We start from the raw sequence: 26820 nt of genomic DNA, 5'->3' as shown, positions 1-26820 counted from the left end.
CTCAGCTTCCGTTGAGCCCCACTGTGCAAGGTGGTTCAGGCAGCCCCTACCACCCACTGTACCAGCTGTGCAGGATGAGGGAAATACCAAACTCACACCCAGGCCCCCAGTCTCCATGCCCTCCTCCTCAGGCTTCATGATAAACATAATCTTTTTCACAAGGTGCCCCCACATGGGGCCTGGCATGTGAGCAGAGTTCTATCAGTAGTGCATTCTTAAACCCCAGTGACACTGTGCAAGCTCACTGACAGACTGAGTTCAAATCCAGCCCAAACAGACCACACCTTTGCATCCTTCAGGCTAAGCCCTTCACAGGACCAGGAGAACCACCACCCTATGCCTAGCTCCAGGGTCTGCAGACAGATGGGCACTTTTTCTTGCAATGCACACAGTAACATGGAGGTATAATGAGGGTCATGATATGCACAAGAAAACCGAGGCTCAGCAAGGTGAGCTGATTTGCCTGGATCAAGGGTGGAGAGCCCTGCTTGCCACCAAGGCCAATACCTCTTCTACCAAATGTCACCTCTTCCAATAAGCAGCATCCCTGAAGGTTTACAGAGGCCTGGCGTCATCAGCACTGCCTCACTGTGCCCTGCAGCAAGCTAGGAAGTGGGTGGTAGCTCAGTACCCTATCCTGGGAAGCCTGCTCTTATTCCCAGTGGGGCAGCACCTGGAACTCTGTACTCCCCCTGCCTTGAAGAATCTGCTGGACTGAGCCTGGCCCACAGCCCTGCCCGTGGAAACAGAACTGCTCACTGTGGCCTCCTGGAAGGCTCCCTGGCCAGTTGCTCTTGCCTGGACACCACCATGAGTGTTTCGTTTCCTCAGCTCCCCTTTTTAAATGTCAATCACCCTGGCAGGCAAACGTCATGTACGCAGAGGAACCCCACTGTAGGGAATCTGAGTCAGGGAAAACAGTTGTTAGGAAGGCCTAGGCACATGGGCCAGCAGCTCCAACTGCTGAGGTGTAGAGGGAGACAGAAACAAGTTCACGAGAGCTGAGGGTGAGGACACAGAAGCCTTGAGACACAGCCCAGGGCAGTGTGCCCAGTGTGGCAGCTGGACATGCTGGTCATTCAGTCAGTCAATGAACAGCCATTGACTTGGCACTGAGGGCACAGGACACAGAGCCTGTGCTGAAGAAGCTCCATCTAGAGCAGGGCACTATGCTCAATGGGCTCATGGAGACCGATCATGGAGGTGTCTGGCAGGGGCACCTGCGGTCAGGGAAGGCTTCTCAGCTGAGCAGATGCCTGGGTCTCTGAGAATGAAGAGAGGTCAGCCAGGCAAGGGGAGCGAGGGAGAAGCAAACAGAGGAGCAGTATGTGAAGGCCCACAGGGGCTTCTGAGCGATCAAAGTACTTTACTCTGGTTAATGAGAGTTGAGGCTGGAGAGGTGAGCAGGGTGAGCCCCGTGGAGGTTCTGCCTGGGCCACCTGACAGAGGAGGACTAACAGACCACGGAACAGGGAAGGCTTGGGGGATGAGGTTCCGTTGACAGGTGCTGGGGACTCGCAAGGTGGCCAGATTCTCATTCTATGTTAACTTCCTGGTGGCCCTGAGCAAGTCCCCCAACTTCTCTGGCCTCAGTTTGTCCATCTATAACATGAGAGGGCTGGTCCATGCCCCTGCAAAGCCTTCTCTGTTCCGTACTTTTAGTTCACTTCTGGCCAGTGAGGCCCAAGAAGACTGGAGCTCCCCAGGGAAAGGTAGGCTGTGACCCTCCAAGGACAGCCCCGGGGGAACAGACGCAGCCTGACAGCTGTGCTGTGATGAGACACACATCCTCTGTGGTGCTGCAGGAGCAGGAGGGAAAAGGCCTCAGCCAGTGCAAGGGTCAGGGAAGCTTCCCAAGGAAAGTCCCAGGCTGACCGTGGACTTGAGCCAAGGGGTTCTCTGGGTAGTGGAGGGAGGGCGGGGGTGTCCCAGTCAGTACTTGGGTGTGTGGATGCTGTTTCCTTTTGTCATTCAGTCTGTGGTTACCAAGCACCTCCTGTGCGCCAAACAGAACACAAGGCCTCTGCTCTCCTGGCACTCACATTTGGCCACATGAGACCTTGTCAGAGAGTGGTGAGGGTCACGTGATTGGGAAAGGGTGATCTAGCAGTCAGAAAAGGCCCCTGGAGAGGCTTGACTGAGAAACAGACCAAAGGTGGATGTAGCTGGAGGGTGGCAGGGAGAGAAGTGGCATCATCAGGTGAGACTCGGGCAGGGCCCGGCCTACAGCAGGACTGCCCCAGGGCACTGTGACAAGCTTAGCTTCACTAAGTGACACACGCGGGAATTTTTTGGCAGAAGCATGAAGACAGAATGGTTTAAACGAGGGCTGCCAGCTGCTGCATCGAGCTAAACAGGAAGGGCAGAAATGGGTGCAGGCAGGCCAGCGGGGAGGCCGCTATAGTCAGCCAGGTGAGAGCTGTGAGTGGCCAGAGCCAGCTATGGCTGTGGGGGTGGCGAGAAGTGGAAGGACCTGGGATGTACCTTGGAGGAGAACTGACAGGACTTATGGGTGGATTAGGGGGCAGGGGGACAGGAAGAGCCCTGGATGCCCGGCCAGAAAGTCCTTGGAGTCTGAGACTCAAACATCTTCCAATCTAGAGACTGCTGGACTCAGTCACTGGCCATGGGACAGGCCTGATTTAAATGCGGTTTCTTCTCTAGGAAAGTGTGGGCAGTCTAGGACTTGGAGGCCAGCCCGGGGCTGGGCAGAGGGCCTCTGGCATGCAGGAATGCCAAGGACCTGCTGGCTCTTACCTGCCCCCTCAAGTGCTAGCTCGCCCATGTCTCCAGCCAGCTTCCTCACGCTCACAGCCTCTGAGTCTCCCTGGATGTCGGGGACCGCATTCCGACGGCCTGTCCGGTCACAGGAGATGAAGTCCGAGTAGGAGGACTCGACCTCCATCATGCCTGTCGCATCGCTCCTCAAGCCTGTGGGGACAGGAGGCAGGGGGCAGAGATAAGTCCAGATGCATTCTGCACAGAGGACAGCTCCAGTTCCCCAGCACAGGTGGCTTCTGTCAAAATGACAGTTATTGCCTCTCAATGAAAACAAAGCAAAAAGCACAGAAAAGTACAAAGAACAAGTTACTCATAATTCCACACCCAGACAACCACCATCAACATTTTGAAGAACATGGGTTCAGACTTTTTTGAGATGGAGTTTCCCTTTTGTTACCCAGGCTGGAGTGCAATGGTGTGATCTCGGCTCACCGCAACCTCCACCTCCTGAGTTCAAGCAATTCTCCTACCTCAGCCTCCCGAGTAGCTGGGACTACAGGCGCGCACCACCATGCCCAGCTAATTTTTGTATTTTTAGTAGAGATGGGGTTTCACCTTGTTGACCAAGATGGTCTCTATCTCTTGACCTCGTGATCCACCTGCCTCGGCCTCCCAAAGTGCTGGGATTATAGGTGTGAGCCACTGTGCCCGGCTCATACTTTTCTTTAAGTAAAATTATTGACAAACATGTATATACATTTATCCATACCACATGCCAGGCACTGGCCATAGACTGCAGATGCCGCTATGAAGAGGTTGGCCATGGTCTCTGACCTCACAGAGCTTACCATCTACCACAGGTGGCATAAAATCACCTTAGACCTAAGACCTGGCCTTGGTGTGCAGGGTTTCAAGGGAGAATGCAGGCTGCTGGCGTGATCACTAGGGCTTGGCCAAGGCTGAGGGTCACGAAGTGACATTTTAGTTGAGAACCAAGGATGACAAGGCTTCATGTAGATGAAGAGTGAGGGAAAGAGCATTAAAGAGAGGGGAAGAGCATGTGTGCAGGTTCCGAGGAAGGCAGGCATGGGGGCTTGGAAAAACAAAGAGCCAGCAGGCAGGAGTATGGCAGAAGAGGGACAATGACAACAAGGACACTGCTGAGGTAGGCAGGGGCCAGACCACATCTGGAACTTGGTCCCTGAGGGGCTTTAGGCCAGGTCATGAAGGAGCAGCTGTGCATTTTCAAAGATGACTCCAGCGTTCAGGCAGAGCGTGCTGGGAAGGGGCAAGTTAGGAGGCTTCTGCAGAAGTTCAGACGCCAAGATGGTGGGTGGAGGAAGGTGGTGGTGGGGATTCTAGATGTAACTTGGAAATCAAACTAGCAAGATGTAGTGTTGGACTGCTGGGTAATTGATGTGAATAAAGGTGAACAGATGTGTGGTTTGCTGACATGAATAAGAACAGAGGAGGAATATTTGGGGGCATAAAGTCCTATTTGGCCACAGTGGCGCTGATATGCCTGTGAGCCCTCCAAGGGGAGAGGTAGAGCCTTAGGTACATGGAATGAGAAGGCTGGAGCTCAGAAGAGAGGTGGAGTGGGAGGAAAGATATGAAATTAGTAGTTCTTACTACAGAGATGGCAGTTAACAGCCCTAGTGGTTGGTAACACAGCCTAGAGAGAGAAGAGGCCACATATATAAAGAGCCACAGAGATTCAGAAATGATTTGGGGCCATACTTTATGTTGTGTTTTATAGCCTACTCTCTGGGATGCTTTAGAACATGTCGCTAAGGCTCCCTCCACATGGGTTTTGTGCCAGCATACTTGGATGGGCCATGATTTACTCTAGGATCAGTCCTCCAGAAATGAACATGGAGGTACTTTCCAGTTTTCTACCACCATATACGGCACGGGGCCTTTATGTAAGTCTCTGTGCCCATCCCTATTTCCTGAGAGTATATGCCTAGAATTGCTGTGCTAAAGGGAAGGGTGAAGGAATTTTTAGACTTCTGACACACTTCCAAGTTGCTTTCCCAAATGGCACAGTGGTATTTATGACAAAAAATTGGCAGAAAGACTTATAAAGTCAGTACTGTTTTTATTTATATTCCCACCAGTAGCACACAGGTTGTCTATCTGTACTCTAGGCAACAAGAAGTACCGCTACTATATTAATAAAAGGTTAATTTGCTAAGGGGATACTAGCATCTCTCTCATTGAGTGCCTATGGTTTTCTGAAGGCAATTAAGAAGCAGTCACTGTATGAACTCTGGCTACCTGACAGACCTGAATTAGGAAGTGGGAGGGGTGGTCTAAGCACTGGTCTGACTTGAGGAGTTCACAGTCCAGTGGGGTGGGCCCAGCAAATCCTAGTTCTAGACCCACTCAGGCAAATGCCCAGTGTTTTCTACAGTGTGAGGATGTCTATTGCACCTGGTCAGTAATAGCAACCTATAGGAAACCACCCAAATGTCCACCAGGAGGTTAGGCATTGTGTGAATTATGAAGTATTCATAAAAAAGAAACTTGCTGGGCAGGGTGTGGTAGCTCATGCCTGTAATCCCAGCACTTTGGGAGGCCGAGGTGGGTGGACCACCTGAGGTCAGGAGTTTGAGACCAGCCTAGCCAACATGGTAAAACCCCGTCTCTACTAAAAACACAAAAATTAGACTGGCATGGTGGTGTGAGCCTGTAATCCCAGCTAGTTGGGAGGCTGAGGCAGGAGAATCACTTGAACCTGGGAGGCAGAGGTTGCAGTGAGCTGAGATTGCGCCACTGCACTCCAGCCTGGGTGACAGAGCAAGACTCCATCTCAAAAGAAAAAAAGAAGAAACGTGCCATACAGCCACTATGGAAAACAGTATGGAGGGTTTCTGAGAAAATTAAAAACAGAACTACCAGATAATCCAACAATCCCACTACTAGGTATATATCCAAAGGAATGACATTGGTATGTCAAGAAGACATCTGCCTCCTATGTTTACTGGAGGACTATTTATACCAGCCAAGACATGGAATCAACCCAAATGTCCAACATGAGTGAATGGATACAGAAAATGTATGTATATGCAAAGGAATACCATTTAGCCATAAAAAAGAATGAAATTGTCATTTGGGACACCATGAATAAACTTGGAGGACATAAAGTGAAATAAGCCAGATACAGAAAGACAAATATGCATGATTTTATTCATATATGGAATCTTTAAAAGAAAGTATTATAGAAACAGAGAACAGTGGTTATCAGAGAATAGAGAGGGAAGAGGAGAGAAAAGGATGGAAAGTTGGTCAACAGGTACATAGTTACAGTTAGATAGGACAAATAAGTTCCTGTTCTATTGCACAGTATGGCGATGGTTAACAATAAGGTATTCTAGGCCGGGTGAAGTGGCTCACATCTATAATCCCAGCACTTTGGGAGGTCAAAGTGGGTGGATCACCTGAGGTCAGGAGTTCAAGACCAGCCTGGCCAACATGGTGAAACCCTGCTTCTACTCAAAATATAAAATTAGGTGTGGTGGCACACATCTGTAATCCTAGTTACTCTAGAGGCTGAGACAGGAGAATCACTCGAACCCAGGAGGTCGAGTTTGCAGTGAGCTGAAATTATGCCACTGCAGCCTGGGCAAGATAAAGCATTCTATATTACAAAATAACTAGAGAGGCTTTGAATATTCTCATCAGAAAGAAATTATAAATGCACGGGATAATGGATAAGCTAACTGCCCCAATTTGATTATTATACAACATATATGTATCAAAACATCAAGTTGTACCCCACAAATATGTACAATGACACGTCAGTAAAAAAATAATAATAAAGTAAGAAATGTGCCAGATGGACCTGTACTGACATAAGACGATGTCTGAGATAAACTGGCAATTGAAAAATGGAGGTTGCAAAACACCAAAAATAAAACTCAGTTCCTGTGGGGAAAGACAGCAGACATAAGAAAAAAAATCTGAAAAAACATGTATCAACCTTGTCAATTGTGGTTGTTTGTGATTAAGGGGAACTTTCATTTTCTAAGTCTATATTTTTTTCAATGGTTGAAGTTTTTATAAACCCAAATTATTATGCAAGGCTTTTATAAGGTAGCTGACATTGGCAGGAAGTACCCAGAAAGCAACTAGGGTGGGACTGAGCCAGTAAGTGCTGTAGAGGGGTGTGTGTGTGTGTTTGTGTGAGAGAGAGAGAGAGAAGAGGAAGATCATTATGGAGGGTTGGGCCCATATCCCCCGACAACACCTAGTGTGTGTGTGTGTGTGTGTGTGTGTGTGTGTGTGTGTGTGTGTGAGAGAGAGAGAGAGAGAGAGAGAAAGAGAGAGAGAGAGAGAGAGGAGAGGAGGATCAGTATGGAGGGTGTGTGTGGGTGGGGAAGAAAGAGCAATTGAGAGAGGAGAGGAGAAGAGGATCAGTATGGAGGGCTGGGCCCACATCCCCCCCAACACCTAGATCAGAGGAGACACCTAAAGAATGAATTAGGGGCACTCAAAGATCAGATACCTGAGACAGGGAGGTGTCCCATGGTAGAAAGAGCAAAGAATGAGACACGTGACCTTAAACCCAAGCTCTGCCACCAAACCCTGGGCAAGACCCTGCCTTTCTTCGGGCCTTCGTTTCCCTTGTATAAAATAGAGGAGGCCAGGACACTGTCCACAGCAATTCCCCCTGGCTGCAGCAGATGGCGCGCCCTGCCTATCTTCCTAGTGGCCTTGAGCACTGCCCTAGTCATGTTCCGCCTCCTCCTTGACTAAAAGAATTCTCAGAAGTTCCAGAGGTGGCTCCTTCTGCAGATCACAGAGGTTCACTCCTGTCCTCTCCCTCTGGGAAAACTGCTCGGTGATTCAGGACAGAGAAATGGCTTATGATAATAACAGTAATAACAGGATAAAAATGATGCCGAAATTATTCCTGCATTAAGAAAGGTACCACGGACCAGGTGCCGGTGTTTTCACACACATCATGCACTCAGTGGCCACAGCTGTCCTCTGAGGTGAGTGGGGCTGGTTTAGAGCAACAGCTCAGAAAGGCCTCAGCCCCACCTGAAACCCACTGCTCTGGGGAGGGACAAATGCTGAGCAGGCCACGCCGGCTCCTGGAGCCTCCAAGTCCTCAGCTCTTTTCCTCAGTTAGAATGTCAGCTCCACGGGAACAGGAATTTTGTATGGATTTCTCCCATGTCCAGCTGAAACCTAATCCGGGTAGCTGAGCCAACAGGCTCCAGCTGTGCCATTCCCTGATTCTCCCCCAACACCTGGTGAACAGCAGGCGCTCCGTGCACACTCGCTGGATTTCACTCAGGCCTCTAAAGGAAAGAGAGTTTGTATCTATCCGTTTTCTCCCCCAGTGCCTGCCCCACCCCCTCCGTGGGGAGGAGAAGCAGTTCCTTCTTGGGAGTGGTGAGAAAGGCCTCCATGCCCTGTGAAGGACTGTGCAGGTGTTCTTGTCCTAGGAACTGACACCATGGGATGGAGTTACAGGCTCCATCTGAAAGGCCAGCTTCCAGCTGGAATGTCTCCTGGTGCTTTGATCTCACGCTTGCCATCTGATGTTACAAGCTGCCCAGTGCAGGACATGACCCTCAGGACACGGAGACAGCAAGTGCCACACTCAAAGCCCAATCCTAGAAAACATCAACTGGGCCAACATCCTCCGGCTACCCTATCCCCTCAGGGAACAGCAATTCTGAAGACCGGTCTGGGGAGCTCTCCAATCCAAAGCAGAAACACATAATTTCACTTTTCTCCTACATTTGTATTCGTCACTCACTGTCTCATCTTTAAAGTCAACAGCAGGCCGGTCACAGTGGCTCACGCCTATAATCCTAGCACTTTGGGAGGCCAAGGCAGGCGGATCACAAGCTCAGAAGATTGAGACCATCCTGGCCAACATGGTGAAACCCCGTCTCCACTAAAAATATTTTTAAAATTAGCTGGGCGTGATGGCATGTGCCTGTAGTCCCAGCTACTTGGGAAGCTGAGGCAGGAGAATTGCTTGAATCTGGGAGGCAGAGGTTGCGGTGAGCTGAGATTGCGCCATTGCACTTCAGCCTGGGCAACAAGAGCAAAACTCTGACTCAACGAAATAAAAATTTTTAAAAATAATAATAAAGTCAACAGTAAATGGGGAAATAAAGAATCCTGAGAGTTGGAAAGCATGTCAGAAAATGGTTATTCTCAGGTGTAAACCGCCAGGACCTCCTCGGGCAGTGACTTGACAGTGTGTATCCAGAAACCTCAACTTTTTTCATATCTTTGAGCTACTAAATCAGTTTACAATAATCTATTCTAAGAAAATAATCTAAGATGTCCATGAAGATAAAGTGTACAAAGATGTTCGTCACAGTATGATTATTTTTTTTGAGACAGGGTCTTGCTGTCACCCAGGCTGGAGTGTAGAACTACAGTCATGGCTCACTGCAGCCTCAACCTCCTGGGCTCAAGCCATCCTGCTGCTTCAGCCTCCTGGGTAGCTGGGACTATACCATGCCTAATTTTTTTTTTTTTTTTTTTTTTTGAGATGGGAATCTCATTATGTTAACCAAGTGATCCTCCTGCCTTGGACTTCCAAAGTTTTGGGATTACAGCCCGGAGTCACTGCATCCGGCCCACAGTATTACTTGTAAATAGCAGGAAACTAAGGACACCAAAATGAGTTCCTAAATGGACATGTCAAATGTCCTAAACGGACAACGGAGAATTATTAATATATACATATTTAACTAATTTATATCTAAATGAAATCCCATTCAGGCATTAAAATTACATTTGTGAACATTTTTTAAAGACATGAGAAAATGTTCACATATAGTTAAATGAAAAATAATCTGATATAATTACCTACATTAATATTTTTATAAGATTTTTAAATCGGTTATATTTTCTTTTTTATAGTGAACACATTCACTTTGTCAAAATTAGATTATGTGTTGTGTGTGGTCTAAAATTCAAAAGGTACAAAAGGACAGAGATAAGAGCGTAGTCTCCTTCCCATCCTATCCAGACACCCTCCCCAAGGCAAGCATATTCTGGTGTCCTTCCAGACAAAAATCTATACAGTATACATGTTCCCTCTTTTTCTCCTTCCCTTCCTTTTTCCTTTATTTAAAATAAAATTTTGTTTTCCATCTTGCCTTTTTTTCATTTAAAAATATGTCTTGGCTGTGGGAGGCCGAGGCAGGTGGACTGCTTGAGGTCAGGAGTTACGACCAGCCTGGCCAACATGGTGAAACCCCATCTCTACTAAAAATACAAAAATTACCTGGGTGTAGTGCACACCTGTAGTCCCAGCTATTCAGGAGGCTGAGGCAGGAGAATCGCTTGAACCGGGGAGGCAGAGTCTGCAGTGAGCTGAGATTACACCACTGCACTCCAGCCTGGGTGACCAAGTAAGACTATTTCAGTACATACATACACACACACACACACACACACACACACACACACACGCCTTGGAAACAACTGTAGATCACTCTGAAGCCACTACAGCATTGATTATATCAAGACACTGAAAATAAACCCAAAGTAATAACTAAATTATTCCTTTTATTGTCCACAAGATATTCTGTTGTCTCGTTGTATATTCATTTAATTACTTCCCTATTGAAGGGCCTGAGGGTTGTTTCCATAAATGTGTAATTGCCACCTCAAAGGACTTTTTTATTATGATAGGTATTGCAAAATTCTTCCCAGAGAAGTTACTTCCTGTCTCTCAGTCCATTTTGTGCTGCTACAACAAAATAAGTCTGAGTAATTTCTAAAGAACAGAAATTTATTTCACACAGTTCTGGAGACTGCGAAGTCCAAGATCAAGGTGCCAGCCTGTGGTGAGGCCTACTCTCTGCTTCCAAGGCAGCACTGTGAACACTGTGTCCTCATAGGGCAAATGGCAGAAAGGCACAAAGGGTCAAACTCACTCTCTCAAGCGCTTTTATTTATTTATTTATGTGTGAGTGGAGTCTCACTCTGTCGCCCATGCTGGAATGCAGTGGGCACAGCCAGGGGTCACTGCAACCTCCTCCTCCCGACTTCAAGCAATTCTCCTGCCTCAGCCTCCCAAGTAGCTGGAATTACAGACTTGCTAATGTTTGTGTTTTTAGGAGAGACGAGGTTTCACGATGTTGGACAGGCTGGTCTTAGAGGTGGTCCGGCTACCTCGGCCTCCCAAAAGTGCTGGGATTACAGGCATGAGCCACGGTGCCTGGCCTCCAGCTCTTTTATAAAGGCAGCTAATCCCATTTACAAGGAAGGCACCCTCGTGATGGAATCACCTCTTAAATACCCTACCTTTTAACATTATCACATTGGCATTTTGGAGTGAACACATTCAAACTATAGCAATTCCCAGTAGGTTTATGAGATGAGCATTTTGTTTCACCAGAGTCTTCTTGATGCTGTTTTGTTCCTAATCTAAAAGGTGATTTTAAACATAGTGCCTGATTGTTTTAGTTCCTACTGCTCCTAGGAGTGAACCTGAGCCTCTTCCCATGTGCATCTCTTTTTCTGTTTACTGTTTCTTCACATCCCTTTGCCCATCTCTAATGGATTTTAGGTCTTTTTCTTAATGATTTGTCGGAGCTCTTAATATATTAAGGCAATTAGTCTTTTGTCTCATTAGTAGTTACTAGTATTTTTTACTTGTCATTTGTACTTTGACTATTTTTAGCACTTCTCCCCACACACATTTTTTATATTCATTAGTAAAATTAATCTACATTTTATTTTATGGTTTCTGGGCTTTGGAATATAATTAGAAATGTCTTCCCCACTCTAAGATTAGTAAAGAAACCCCCTTGTTTATTTTTGGTACTTGGTTTTTTGAGACAGTCTCATTCTGTCACCCAGGCTGGAGTGCAGTGGTATCACTTAGCTCACTGCAACCTTGAACTCTTGGGTTCAAGGGATCCTCTTACCTTAGCTTCCTGAGTAGCTGGGACTACAGGTACATGCCAACATGCCCAGATAATTTTGTTTAAGAGATGGGGTCTCACTATGTTGCCCAGGCTGGTCTTCATCTCCTGGGCTCAAGTGATATTCCTGCCTGAGCCTCCCAAAATGCTGGGATTATAGGTATAAGCCACCATGCCTGGCCTCTAGTACTTTTATGGCTTCACTTTTCATATTTAAATCTTTGATTGATCTAGAACTTATTTGTAATAAGCTATGAGTTACAGAGCCACCTTCATTTTACCTATCTGAAATCATTTGTGGAGTAATCCATCATTTCCTCACTGATTTGAAAAGCTATCATTGTTACGTACATGAGGGTCTGTTTCCGAATCTTTGAATCTCTTCAACTGATCTAGCTACTCATGTACTAGTAACATGTTTTCTATTACTTCAGCTTTAAATTAAAAAAAATAACTGTAGGTTTTTTTCTCATGGCTCAAATCTTTTTTGACTTTAGATTTTTTTTTTCTGGCTGTTTTTACTAGTCTGTTTTCTTATGAGTTTAATAGTCATTTGTCTCTAGAAGAACTTTTGGGTTAAAAGAAAAAAAAATCGTTATTTAACTTGTCCCCCAAATTCTCTTGTATTTATCAGGACTGCACTAAATGTATACAGTAATATCTGGCACCTGAATATAGGTGGAAATCACATTTTTATTGACACTTAGTCTTTTTTCTTTCACAATTCCTCTCCTACGAGGTCAAGCACTCAGACTTCCCTTTTGTTCCTCCGTGTACTCCAAAGGGCTGACCCAATGCCTGGCATGTGCTGGTGCTTGACTCTTACTACGGAATGAACGATGAATTACTGCATGAGTTCTACTGCTGATGGGCAAAGTTAAGTGCCTTCCATGTCTTCTCTCATGTAACCCTAAGCACAAGGAACAGGCACTATTCTAATCTTCATTTTAGAAATGAGGAAACTGAGGCTTAGGCAATAAAGCAACTGCCTTCAACTTCTTAGAATGCTCTTTTACACTCTCCTAGTATAACACCTTGACTACTTGTATACCCCCTTAATTCCATCCTTTACTCTCATCTACTGTTTCCTCTAATTGTTCTACGCGTCTCATCCTCTCTCATGACATTATCTTCCATTCATTTCAATGTCAGTCCTCTCACTGCTGAGCTGCAGACATCTGGCTGAACCCACCCAGAGGATATGAACAGAATTATGCTCTCCCTCCTCCAGGACTGTCTCTCATTCATTCTCTTAGTCAACAGCCACCTCCATAATCAATTATGCAAGTCAAAAGCTTATTACCATTAACACATGCCTGACTTCTTCCTCTCTTTAAAAAGCCATCCTGCACCTTAAAGCTCAATTACCCAGGTTCATTTATTTTCTCTCTTCAGCACTTCAGGTCCATCCTCCCATTTTTTCCATGCAATAATCATGGCTTCGGTTAGGCTTCATCATCTCTATTCGGTCTATTCCAACCTTCCCCAATTTGTTTTTCTGCCTCCAGTCTTCTCACTTATTCCTCGCCTTGTCCCCCCCCCACCCCCAATTCATCCTCAAGCTCTCTGTCCTTTACTTCAAGGGGGGACATTCCCAAACATCAGTTGGCTCATCCTCACACCCAGCTCAGAAACCTTCAATGATTAAAAAAAAAAAATCAGGCAGATCCATTTACTGACATGGAAGGATGTTCTCAATAAATTATTACTAATATGCCCTAACACATGGGTCTACAATCTTTTTTCTCTTGCGTTCTGAGTCTTTACTTAATAGCCCATGACCTATCTCCAGCAGGCAGACAGCTTTGATTCATTCAGGACTGTCACAGGGCGAACAGCTGTTTAATTAATGAAAAGTTGTAGAATCTAACTGGAAGACATCCCAGAGCTCATCTAGACAAGCCTCTCATCAACAGCTGCAGAAACTGAGGCTCAGAAAGGGAAAGGGTCTTGTTCAGGGTTCTTGATCTAGCGGTCCTAACTCCTGGTCCAGAGCTCTCTGGGCCACATCACACTGCCCCCTCAGGAGTCCCAGATGACATTACAAATCTCTGAGGGGAATGGGTAGCAGGGTAGAAGGCATCTAGGGTGCTCGTCCAGCCCAGCTCTGCTGTTTAGCAGCTGTGAGGCCGTGCACAACTCCCCTCACCTCAGCAAAGCAGGGCTAACAGTCACACCCTGCAACTCAGGGGCTGCTGTGAAGATTCAGTGAGATGATGATGAAGAAAGTATACTGAGTGATGTGGAATGTAAACGGCATGCAATTAATAAAATATTCGTATGGTTCATTTGTGGGCTGAGTTAGTAAAACCTGCCTTCGGACATTTCATTCAGCTCCTTTGTTTTTACTCTGTTTAATGGTGCTACCGAAGATTAAAACTTCCTTCTTTGGTGCTTTACAGTGTTGAGTGGTAAGAATATCAATTCCACAGAAGTGGTGTCCCTGGCTGGTGTGTTTACTGTTACATCCAGAAGGCCCGGCATATACTTGAAGTTCAATGAATAGTTGATGAATGAGTGAATAATAGAAGATGTTCTAGATTACAGGGAAGAAAGAGGAAAGAATGTGCGGCCCTGCATCATAACAGTGGGTGAAGATCTGGTTCAACACCCAGGCAGCAGGGTGACCCCTGATGAGTCCCCTTTTCTCTCTCAGCTTCCTTTCCTACCATCTGAATAATGAAGTTTGAAATATCATCTCCAAGCCTTCCAGGTTTTTTTTTTTGTTGTTGAGACAGTGTCTCACTGTGTCGCCCAGGCTGGAGTGCAGTGGCACAATCTCCACCTCCCCAGTTGAAGTGATTCTCCTGCCTCAGCCTCCCGAGTAGCTGGGATTACAGGCATGTGCCACCACACCCAGGTATTTTTTTTTTTTTTTTGTAGTTTTAACAGAAATGGGTTTCACCATGTTGGCCAGGCTAATCTTGACCTCCTGACCTCAAGTGATCCATGTGCCTCCGCCTCCCGAAGTGTTGGGATTATAGGCATGAGCCACAGCATCCAGCCTCCAAGTCTTCCAGTCTTGATATTTCATTTGTTCATTCAATGTACTGAGCACCTTCTATATGCCAGGCACTGTGCCAGGCACAGGGTATACACTGGAAACTAAAAAAGATAGTTACAATGTGAAAAAAGAAAAAGGCACTGAATAAGTAAATGAATCTATCATCACAGACTATGATATATGCTATGGGAGAAGAGGAGAAGGTTCTCTGCATGTGGATCATTCAGTTAATGGCTATATGATCAGGAAAGGCCTCTTTGAGGTTTTTGCTGAAATCTACAGAAAAGTTGGATAGAGAGTAACCCAGAGAGCCAACAGGCAATCTGAGTCTAAAAACAATCTAGAATCTCCTAGCTGAGCCTGAGCCCTATGGGGTGGCTAAAGAACAAAGCTCTTTCTTTTCCTCATCCTCAGGAGGTTTTGGTGTCTTGTGGGATCTGAATGACTGCCAAACATGTGACTGACCTTGAATGCCCAGGACAAAGGTTGAAGCCCTTATACTCTGTCCCCAGACCTTTTGAGGCCCTGGGGTCAGAGATTATGGTGCCTGCAGGTGCTTGCTCAGGGCATTTCCCCACAGGAAGCCACTTCTCCCCTGGGTTTTTAATACTCCCCCCAGCTTTGTAAATTTAAGAGGCCCCAGGCTCTGCCAAGAGCTACATGGTCTGTTCCAAGTCTGCAGCTATTAGTCCTCATTGCTCAGGCAGATTCCATTACAAGCTCCAAATTGTTTTCCAAATATACTAGAAAGGTCATTTCCTGTTTTTTTTTTTCTTTTTAAAAAATTCAGTATTTGCAGAGACCATACAAAAAGCAAACAGACTTTTGCAGAAAACACAAAGCATAGAAGTGGGACTTGGTCTCATGGGAGAAGTTTTATCAGGGGTGGTCGAAACACTCTCTAAGGCTTCTCTGAGGGAAGAAAGGGCCATGGAAACAGAAATGTCAGGGCCTACTGAACTGGCATTCATCAAATTCCAAGAGTAGCGGCTTCTCTCTGTGATGAAAACCCAGAAAAGAGAGGCACTGAGGCCAACAGAAAACTCAGGGCCCCAAATTGAGAACATTCCAAGAACCTGGGAAAGGACGGGGCTGCTGGTTCTAGCCATGTGTCACCTGCCCGGGGCTGGCTGTAAAGCCCTACCCAGTGCCTTAGGGGCACATCCAGCACAGGGTCACCAGAGAGGAGCCTGTCGCCTGCCTGGACAAGTGCCTGCTGCCATTCAAAGAGTGGCCCTGGGTGAGGCTTTGTTTGGAGGCAGAGAGGCAAGGCCCTGGCCTCTGCATCTGCAAGACCTAGACCCAAACAGGCCTGGATGCAGTGGTAGGGAGGGAAGGGTAGGGTGCTGGAGTCAGACAAGGTCCTGAGCAACTTCCACGCTGCCTTTCCCCAGGGACACTTTTCTGTCCTCCTTGTCCAACTCATTTCTTCTAGGACCACTCCCCTCATGGGACTTCCAGACACCACACCCTTTGGGCCTTTCTCCAACCACTCTGCACAGCCACCCCCTCCTGCTGGGACTTTTATCTTAGGACACTAGTCTCTTCTGTTTGCTCCCTAAGGGCTCTTATCATTCCCTGAAATAAACTAAGCTGGTGACCCCCAGAGAGCCCCAACCCTCTCTTAAGAGCTCTAGATTTGTGACTCAGCCTATTGAGCATGTCATTTGGCTATCCCACCAGCACTGCAAGCTTCAGATGTCAAGCCACCAGCCTACTTGCCCTGGCCTTTCCAGCTTATCAAGGGCACTGCCATCTGCCCAGCTGGAAACCTGGGACTATCCTTGACCTCCTTTCTCCTTCACCACCCATGGACAATTTTTCACCAAGTCCTGTCATTTATTTATTTTTTTCCTTAAAAAAAAATGTTTTTTTTATAGATAGGGTCTCACTATGCTGCCCAGGCTAGTCTTAAATTCCTGGCCTTTAGAAATCCTCCCACCTTAGCCTCCCAAAGAGCTGGGATTATAGGCATGAGCAACAGTGCCCAGCCTGGTTTTGTTTCTACCTGCAAAACAGAGCTTGACTCTGCTGACCTCTCTCCTCCACATGTACCACTCAGGGTCCAGGATGTCTCCCTGGGACCCTCAGCAGAGCCCCTGACCAGAGTCCTATGTCCCTCTTACCCCTAGCCCAAGGTCTGTTTTCTATATGGCAGCCAGGGTAATGTTCTCAAAATGGAAATTGGGTCATTGGAATTTCCCTGCTTGGTTCAACTTTTGATGCTTTTCTATTTCACATCTAGTGAAGTCCACATTCCTGATGCCAGGCCCTGAAGTCCTGCATGGATCTGGCTCTGCCTGCCTCTGCAAATAGCCTTTGTCTCATTTCTGCTCTCTTCTTGGTCCATTTTGCTCTGGTAACACTGGGCCTCTCTTTAAATCCTCAAACCTCATTTAATTCCTGACCTCAAAGCCTTTACTAGACTATTTTCTCTGTGTACAACATTCTCTGTCACCTGCTCTCTATAGAGCCTCTGAAGTGGATAAGCGGATTCCTGGCCTTGGTTTTTCAAACATTCCTGCTCTAGGACCTGACATGGGGCTCTTGTAGGGCACAAAGCCTCCTGAGTTCCTCCGTCCCCAGCTACTGCGTGTCAGGAAAACCCTGGTAGAGCTGGCTGGAGGCTAATGTGATGGGGTAGACACCACAAGAACTTCAGAGTCTCCACTGCTGTCCCTTCAGTGGCACATGGTGCTGGGCACCTCACCTGACTGCAGGTGCCCCTTCTATAAAATGGGAGGGCTCACACCTGTCTAAAAAGGTGGCTGTGGGGATTAACTGGAGCCAACAATTCTTTCTTACTGCATGCCAGACTGTGCTAAGCATCTTTTTTTTTTTGAGATGGAGTTTCGCTCTTGTTACCCAGGCTGGAGTGCAACGGTGCGATCTCGGCTCACCGCAACCTCCACCTCCTGGGTTCAGGCAATTCTCCTGCCTCAGCCTCCTGAGTAGCTGGGATTACAGGCACGCGCCACCATGCCCAGCTAATTTTTTGTATTTTTAGTAGAGACGGGGTTTCATCATGTTAACTAGGATGGTCTTGATCTCTTGACCTCGGGATCCACCCACCTCAGCCTCCCAAAGTGCTGGGATTACAGGCTTGAGTCACCGCGCCTGGCTGTGCTAAGCATCTCACAAGCATTATCTCATTTAATTTTATAGCAACTCTATGACACAGAAAGTATCATTATCCCACAGCACAAAAGAGGCAGCTGAAAGTCAGAGAGGTTAAGGAGCTTGCCCAAGGCCACATACTCAAGGAGTGTGGAGCAAGATGGAGCCTGTGCTACTGGGTTATAGAAGCAGGGAAATGAATTAGTATCATGCCTGGCATGTAGGATGGGTTTACTGAAAAGTACCCATTCCCTTTTCTGACCACCTTTTTCCCCTGCCCCCAGCTTCATAGTAAGGCATTTCTGAAGGAAGGACAAGCAAGCAAGCAAGTCCCTGGAAAACATTCTACAACGTTGTCTATAACATACACCCAGAGGCATTTCACCCATGCTTAAGCAGACTTCTGTTACGAATATTCAGCTGGAAATACAAACCTTCAGAATCTTTTCCGTGATGTTGGACTGATTCTCTTAATTCTACCACCACATTCTACTCTTTGGTATCTAACTTCATAGCAATAGTAAAAACAATTATTTGGGGGTATGATTTTTTTAAACTTTTACCTCCTCAGCAGTCATATCCTACTGGCAGGGCAGTGTTACTGTTTCACATAGGGCCAGGGCTAGGGACTGGAACTGTGACACCAACTATCTTTAACCCATGAAAGTCTGTGCTTCCACGGAGGTCTTTGGAAAGCAGCAGAACAGTCCAGCTGTATCACTGCTTGGTGCCTGGCATGCTGGGTCCTCCCCGAGCCTCCTGCTGTGCCTGTATTATCAAACTTGCTGAAGCCTAGTTACACAGCAAGGTTCCCAGAGATTGGCAGTCTCCATCCTACTGTGAGGGGAGGGGCAGGAAGGGAAAGTGAGGTCACTTCCTAGCAGGCCTGCCAAAGGCCCAGGGGCTGGGCCACACTCTAGATCTGCCCATGCCAGGCTGGGTGCCTCTGGACAAGGCTCTTCCCCCTCAAACCTCAGGAGTCTCAAGTGTGGAATGAAGGGGTAAACTGGGTATCTCTGTGGTTGTTCTGAAACATGTCTGCAAATTACCTGACATTCCTCCTCTCAGGAAGTGGAGTTTAATTTCAATTTCCCCAAATGACCTCTAACAAATAGGATGTAACAGAAATGATGTTGTGTGACCTCCAAGAAGAGGCTATAAAGGGTTATACAGCTTTCACCTGGCTCTCTCTGGGGACACCTGCCTCTAGAGCTTTGAGCTGCATATGGGAACTCTGAGGCGACCATGCCATGAGGAAGTCCAAACAGGCCCTATGAGGTGATTACAGGGGACAGTCCTGAGACAGCCAAGAAACAGCAGCAGTCTGCCAGCCTCCAGTGGTGCTGGCCCCAAACTACTCCAGTTCTAGCCACTGTCTAACTACAACTGCATAAAAGATCCAAGCCATAACTGCCAAGCCAAGCTATTCCCAATTCCTGACCCACAGAAACCACGAGATATCATAAAATACTGCTGTTGTTTTAAACCACTGAGTAACAAGGGTGACGGCTTACGCAGGAGTGGATAGCCAAAGCAATCTCTAATGTTACTTCTAGCTCTGGGGTAAGGGAAGAGCTTTCTAGCTCTGAAGGAAGGGCAGGAAAGCAAGGAAGTCCCTAGAAAACTGCCGCTCCCTTCACGGTAGGACGGAGATTGCCACTCTCTGGGAACCTGCAGTGTAGCTGAGCCTCAAGTCTGGATCACACATCCACAGCAGGAGGCCTGGGGAGGACCCAGCATGCCCGGCACCAAGCAGTGATCCAGCTGAACTGTTCCACTGCTTTCCAGAGACCACTGCGGAAGCACGGACTTTCATGGGTTGAAGGGAGTTTGTGCCAATCCAGTTCCTCTAGAATTCTATAAAATGCATTCTCAAGATACACTGTTGAAAATGAAAAGCAGCAAGATATCTCTACAACATTCATTCATTCCCTCAGAAAAATCTGATCCCTCAGTGTATACCAGATTTGGGACTAGATGCCACAGATACAAAAACAGTAAGAGAGCATGTGCCCCTGAGGAAAGTCCATGGTCTAGTTAGAAAGCTCAGTTCATAAACCCCTAATTCTTAACCAGTGGTAGTAGAAGGGCATATATCACAATTACCAGAATCACTAGAGGCCAGTTTCTAATAGTAATGCTAATAAGGCCAGGTGGGTGGGATCTGGTGGGGGGTTATTATTATTCTAATAATGCTGGGTGGGGGGAACTGGTAGGGAATTATTATTATTCTAGTAAGGCTGGGTAGGGGGACCAGGTGGGGGGTTATTATTATTCTAAAAATGCCTGCTGGGGGGACCAGGGGTGTGCTCTCTAGCTAATGTTCACTGTCCTCATCAGCTGCTGTTACTAATGGTTGGGTATCATAGCCCACAACACATGATGAGAGAGAGGAGGTTAGAAACCCCTTCTGTATATACATCTAAATATGCCAGGCAGAGAGAACAGCATGCCAAGAAGCAAGGGGAGCCTGGTGCCCAGAAAGACCAATAAGAGGCCATGGGGCTGGGGAGCAGTGAGGGGGAGAGGAGGTGAGTGGGCTGACAGTCACTGGGGCCTTTCAGGGTCTTCAGGGGCAAGAGCAGACTTTGCATTTTGCTCTGACTTTGATTTTACCCTTAATATGTTAATGCTTCCCTTCCATGCCAATATTCAGAGGCTTCTTGCTAGTGTAGGTGAGTGAAGCCCTCAGGCAGTGAGGGAGGGCTTTCACTCACTGCCCAGACACTGCACTGTGTGTCCACAGCCACTGCCAGTGATGGCTGGAGCCCTGCTATCTCCAGCTTCAGGAGGGATGTCCTCCCATCCTTCCTGCCTCCTGACAGAAGTAGGTTTCAGAACCCAGAACGTGCCACACAGGTAAATACTGGTTGAACAACAACCTCCCTTGGAACCTAGAAGAGCAACATGTGTGCAAGCCAGGGCCCATCACCACTTGAGCAGAGTGTAAGTGTCATCGTACCTTTGAACCACATGAACATCATTTACACAAGGTTCCTAAGCCCTTGGTTTTCAGTATTCCAGCCCTCCACCCCCACCTCCAGATACTGGGTCTTCAAGGGAGTGCCAGCCCCTGGTGAACTGTCCTGTGGAACTCCTAGTGGCCTGGGGCATAGACCCCTTAGCCTGAGTGCCTCTTCCCCTTCCCTGACCCACCAGAAGAGATGAATTTCCCTTGTCTGCCACATGCAGCACCTTGAATTCTTTCTAATAATGACTGCACTCAAAATTCATTCAACAGTCATTCAACAAATAAATATAGAAATGTCCTGTGAGCCAGGCACGATGCTGATATGGTTCAGCATCAGTTGATGAATCAGATAATGAACCATTATCTGCCATTCCAACTGATTCCAAGAGGGCAGGTACCCTGCCTTTCTTGTTTGTCACTGTATCTTCTAAATATAGCATAGCTCCTGACATATAGGTTTTAATCATTCAGTGACTAAATAACCATCTAAGTCCTGGCTCCTGACCAAATAAATAATAACAATGATAATAGTAAAACAAAACAAAAATGTATTTAAAATTAATTTATTTAAAATTTAATAAAATTTAAAAATGGTTACCACTTGCAGGGTGAATACACTATGTTCAAACATGTTGACATGTTTGGGGTGCTGGGCATGCATTTTCGTGATTGCATTGGGGGCATCACACAGGACAGTTGTACTTTTATGGCATAAAAAGTACTTGGGGCATCCCAAAGGACGGCTGTACATTTATAGTTATAATTGTGAACTTCAGCAGTATTTGGTACTGTATCGCAGTTCACACCTAAGCAGAACAACAGAGGCCTGGTGTGGTCTCCCACGATTCTGTCATCTGAGAGGCTGGTGCCCAAGGGAGCACACTGGCCCACAACACTCTGGGTTCTCTCTAGACCAGTGCTCTTAAACTTTAAGAGTCACAGACACATTTGAGAGTTTGAGGGAAGCTACGAATACTCTGCCCAGAAAAGTATATACTCTCTCTGTGTGTGTAACCATACCCATAAGCCCCTGGTTAAAAACCCCAGCTCTAGACTTCACATGACCCTGCATTCTTAAGGTTCGGAGGCTCTGAACCTCGACTCTCCAAGCACAGCTGGAACAGAAGCCTTCCTAAAATGGCCTTGGCCAGAAAATTAGTCCTGGGAGCTGAATGCATCCTAGTCACTGCAAACATCTGCAACCAGGGGATTCCCAGGGGCCCTGAGTCAGAACAAGTCACAAGATGGCTGGCTTAGAAAGTTGCTATGGCAAGGCCCTGAAGCCTTGCTGATAAGCAGCCGAACAGTTCCAACCTCAAGGCAGCTTTCCTCCAGTTGAGACCCTTGCTATGACAACAGTGTAAAGGACTCTTACGAGAGGTGCTGGAGGCAGAGTAGGCCAAAAGAAGGAATTCAAAGGAGCTCGAAATCCCCCAGACTCCCAAGACAACTAGGACCTGGAGAAGTAAAGGCTGGATTTTCTGTTCCAATTGCAAGGAGACAGAGCTGAAAGGTGGTGATAGGGGTGGGAATGGGGGAGGCAAGTAAGCTATGGATCAGAGCCTGTATGAATCTTGGGGAGGCAAGTGAGCTATGGATCAGAGCCTATACGGATCCGGGCTCCACCAATTGCTAGCTGTATAATGTTGAACAAATCACTTAACATCTCTGAGCCTCAGTTTCTTCTTCTGTAAAACAGAGATACCAACCCCCAACCCTTAGGGTTGTTGTGAAATTAAAGGAAATTCATGCATAATTTTTTTTTGAGTCCTTTCCTCCTAAGAACTTGAAAAAGTAAGGAACGAAGGAAATATAGGATGATAGTTGAGAGCTCACTCTAGTCTCAGAAGAAACTTGTTAAGCAAAATTCGTGACCTCTCTGAACCTCAGGTTCTTCATATGTGAAACAGGGACAATGATACTTTCCTTGCAAAGTTCTACTGGGATTAGAAGGGATGGATGTATAATGCCTGGCTCACATGACGAGATGCTCAATAAAAGGTGGTGGTTACTATTATCAGAAAAGCAAAGCTAAATTCAAGAAGTCGTTTTGGTGTAGCTGAAAAATAGAAGATGTGGAGCTAAAAAAAGCTCAAGTGAAATCTTGGTTATGCAACTTTCTAGCTCTGGTACATTGGCCAAATGATGTCATCTAGTCTCAAAAAGCCTCAGTTTCCTCCTTGGTAAAACATGGATAATAACAGAAGCTACCTAATTAGACACTGGATGTAAAGGTTTAGCCCAGCATTGGCACAAGAGCACTCATCCATATGCTATAAACCATATTCTTTGGGTTTACACACAGCTTAGGGTATGACTGATGGCTTCCTGTGACCTAGGCAGATTCTTTAATTTTTTTTTTCAGTTTTATTAAGTTATAAATGACAAACAAAAATTTTATATATTCACACTGTGACACGACTACCACAATCGAGCTAATTAACATATCCACCACCTCATACAGTTACTTTCTGTGGTGAGAATACTTAAGATCTACTCTCTTAGCAAATTTGGAGTATATAATACCGTATTGTTAACTATCATCACCATGCTGTACATTAGGTCTCAAAATGTATTCATCTTAGAACTGCAAGTTTGTACCCCCCATTTCCCCAACAACCTTTCTACTGTCTCTGAGTTCAACTCGTTTAGATTCCACATACAACTGAGATCCTGTAGTAGTATTTGTCCTTCTGTGTCTGCCTTATTTAACTTAGCATAATGTCCTACAGGTTCCACCATGTTCCTGCAAATGTCAGGATTTTCTTTTTTAAGGCTGAATAATATTCCTCCCCCCTTTCTCTCTCTCTTTCTGTGTGTGTGTGCATTGTGTGTGTTGATTACTATAGCATTATAACTTTTTTTTTGAGACACAATCTCACTCTGTCAGCCAGGCTGGAGTATAGTGGCATGATCATGGCTCACTGCAGTCTTGATGAGATGCTTGGGCTCAAGTGATCCTCCCACCTTGGCTTCCTGAGTAGCTGGGACTACAGGTACACACCACCATGCCCAGCTAATTTTTGGATTTTTTTTTTTATAGAAACAGGGTTTCACCATGTTGCCCAGGTTAGTCTCGAACTCCTGAGCTTAAGCAATCCTCCTGCCTCAGCCTTCCAAAGAGCTGGGATTACAGGTGTGAGCCACCACATCCAGCCTGCAATATGATTTGAAATCAGGTTGTGTGATGCCTCCAACTTAGTTTTTCTTGCTCAAGACTGCCTTAGTTATTTGAGGTCTTTCATGGTTCCATTTTAAGATTATTTGTTCTATTTCTGTAAGCAATGCCATTGGAATTTTGATAGGAATAGAATTAATCCTGTAGATAGCTTTGGGTAGTATGGACATTTTGACAATATTGATTCTACTGGGCAGATTCTCTAAATAGTTTGGTGTGGACACAGCCGCAACTCTTTCCAAAACTGGGCATTAGAGATCTTGTTCAGCCAGGCAGGATTCTCACTTTTACTCTCTCCACTGGCTTCACTGGCTCCTCTAAAGGAGTTTTCCTCATGGCTGGGAGATAGGGAGTGACTTTAGTGTCCATGGCAAACCATATGAGGGGGTGGCCTTCTGGTAGAAGGAATAACTATTCTTCCCAGGATGCATGGCCTGCCTTCCTTGCTGAGGTGCAAAGGAGAGTAGCCTGGGAGATAAGGGGGCATATTCCTTGCTGCCAAGCAGTTTGCCCATATGGTGGGAAGGTAGCAGCCCTGTTTAATGCACTTGGGGAAAAGGACTGATTGAGGGGAAGTGCTAAGTGGGCACGCTGGCCCCAGGATTCAGACCATGTTTTGTTTGTCTGAGGGCTCTGTATAGGATTTTCAAGGTTTGTAAGAGAATCCCTTGATTCTTCTGTGTCCTTTGCATTGTCTGAAAGGTCTGAAAGACCACCAGTGGAATGTCAAGCGTTGTGCACAGAAGTCAGAGAGCATGGCCTCTAGACTCCAGTTCTTCTCCTTCTTCCTGTGTCACTACCAGCAAATAGTTCCACCTCTTTGGAGGTGTCTGGCACATGGCTTAAATAATAGTTCTAGAAGCTTTGCCCAAACACTTTTTTGTCTGTGGGTGTGGCCAAGAACACACCTGGCTTTCACTCAGTGTTTGCTCTCTCTCCTCTTTAGACTGATCTTTATGTGCTGCAGAGAGAGAGCTGTGAGACTGATCCCAAGGCTAAGGTGTCTTCACGGCTCTTATCCCAGGAGATAAGCTGCAGCAACAGGACGCACTTAATATGCTCTTGAGGATTTCAACAAATCCTTACATAACAAGCAAACGAGCGATTTCTCTGGAAGCCATAGCTGGGCATGTAAAATATTCAGGTGAGATGAGAGAAAAGAAGAGTAATACTTGCTATCTTCATTTAATGGATGAAGAAGCTGAAGCTCACAGGTGTGGTGACTTATCCAAGGCCACCTGTATGCTCTGATTTACACTGCGTGCCCTGACCCACCCCCTCTCCACCCACCACCACTTCCTCTTTTCTCTCCAAGGAGACTATCTTATCTTAGACTTGGGGCTCTGTCCCTGCCTTCTTGATGGTCCAAGGTAACGAGGAACACGGCGCTAAGAGAGGGATGAGAATGCGCCGGGCAGAGTATGGAACTCCCTCAGTCCTTTACCCAAACTGGAGCTAAGCCTCTCTCCTGCTTAAAAGCCTCCAGTGACTTTCCATTCAGAACCATCAGGATAAAGTTCAGATTCGCTGACAGCCACTTCCAGACTCAACTCCAGCCAGGGCATCCCCTCTGCACTGTGTACAGCCCATGGAATTCCATGGAGTACCACGCCCCTGAGCCCCCAGGCCTTCGCCATGCTGCTCCGAAAGCCCACAGCCTCTCCCTGTGCCTGCTCCAAGTCATCTCCTGCACACCTTTCAAGCCTCAGCACCCTCTGCCTACTAGCCCTCTGGACCTACCACAGACTACTGCTACAAGTCTACTGTCAGCCAGATACATAAGCTTCCTGAGGGAAGGACTGTACCACTTGTGCTTTGTTATCTAGTGTCCAATTTATAAAAGATGCTCCATAAATATCTGCTAAATAAATGTCAAAATGAGAAAAGCTTTACCTGGCTGAGGCAGGAGCCTAAAGTGAGCTGCAGCAGACACAGCTAAACTGCGCCCCTTGTGCTGCTGAAGACAGAGAAACTAATAAGCTGCTCTCCTCATGCAGCTTTCAGTCCCCACACCATCCTTAGTTTATGGACAGATGCACAGTGGATTCAGCAAGCTCTTCAGAGCGAGGAGCTCACACCGAGGCTCTCTAGCCTCCTCGTGAAAATTCCAGCTATGGAGAAAGTCCATGTGGGTATAGGCCAATCTAGAATACCTTTCAATTCTGATACCTTAACAATTACATCCATGGAAGCTGATGGATGCCTAGTGGGTGAGATGTCATCTGTGGACCCGGTACTTCCAACTTGATGATTCAAAGAAATTCACCAGATTTGTTGATAATTACTGTTTTAGGTAAAAAGTTATGTTATGTTATGTTATGCTTTAGGTAAAAGGTTATGTTACGCTGAGTTTAAAAATATTAACTTATTCCAGAAACATTTAGATATCATAAACTATGAACACTGACCCAAGGTGGCGATACTGCCAGGCAGGCCACTCATGCTCTATTGAACGGCAACTTGTTCTCAGCAGGAGGGGCTACATCTTCATTTCTCCTCACCAGACTACTGGGCCGAACCCATTTCTTTGGGTTGGGTTTTGCTTGCTTTTGCTCCTCCTTTACAGCATTAAAATGAAAATTCCCATCATGTGCCCTGGTCTTTGTGAAAACAGCTTTACAGCAAACACTTGGTAGAAAAGAAAGCTGGCACCAGGCCCAAAGTTGGTAGTAACTCCTGTGTATGATTCCTGCTCATGGCCAGGAAACCCATTCCCTCTTAAGCCACTGGAGGTAAACTGTCTTTCTGATGCTATACATATTTTAAAAAAGAGCCTGAAAATGGAATCTTGATTGTGAACTTGCAGCGTGATGTTATGTATATAAATTCTGAAAAGAGCCCTCCTGCCTTTTCTTCATGGGGTCAAAACCTCCCTCTAACTTCATTTGGAACTTATGTACCTTCTTCCTTCAAT

At 46.4% G+C, this 26820-nt stretch overlaps 1 protein-coding gene across 16 annotated transcripts in view; it reads right to left on the bottom strand.

Annotated features, from left to right (window-relative positions):
• PKIG (cAMP-dependent protein kinase inhibitor gamma) overlaps nucleotides 1–26820 on the bottom strand; it is a 98678-nt gene that overhangs the window by 1318 nt on the left and 70540 nt on the right. For 9 of the 16 annotated variants that reach the window (XM_008995980.5, XM_078371738.1, XM_078371740.1 and 6 more), the window contains one exon: nucleotides 2758–2931. In XM_008995980.5, the coding sequence (XP_008994228.1) occupies nucleotides 2758–2908 (151 nt within the window). In that variant the 5' untranslated portion in view covers nucleotides 2909–2931. Of the gene's footprint in view, nucleotides 1–2757; nucleotides 2932–9988; nucleotides 10104–26820 lie in introns of all 16 variants that reach the window. The other 7 variants (XM_054255400.2, XM_078371743.1, XM_078371741.1 and 4 more) reach the window with 1 other exon arrangement.

Source organism: Callithrix jacchus, chromosome 5 (assembly GCF_049354715.1).
Source record: "Callithrix jacchus isolate 240 chromosome 5, calJac240_pri, whole genome shotgun sequence".
NCBI lineage: Eukaryota > Metazoa > Chordata > Mammalia > Primates > Cebidae > Callithrix > Callithrix jacchus.
This window is presented reverse-complemented; position numbering and strand designations above follow the sequence as displayed.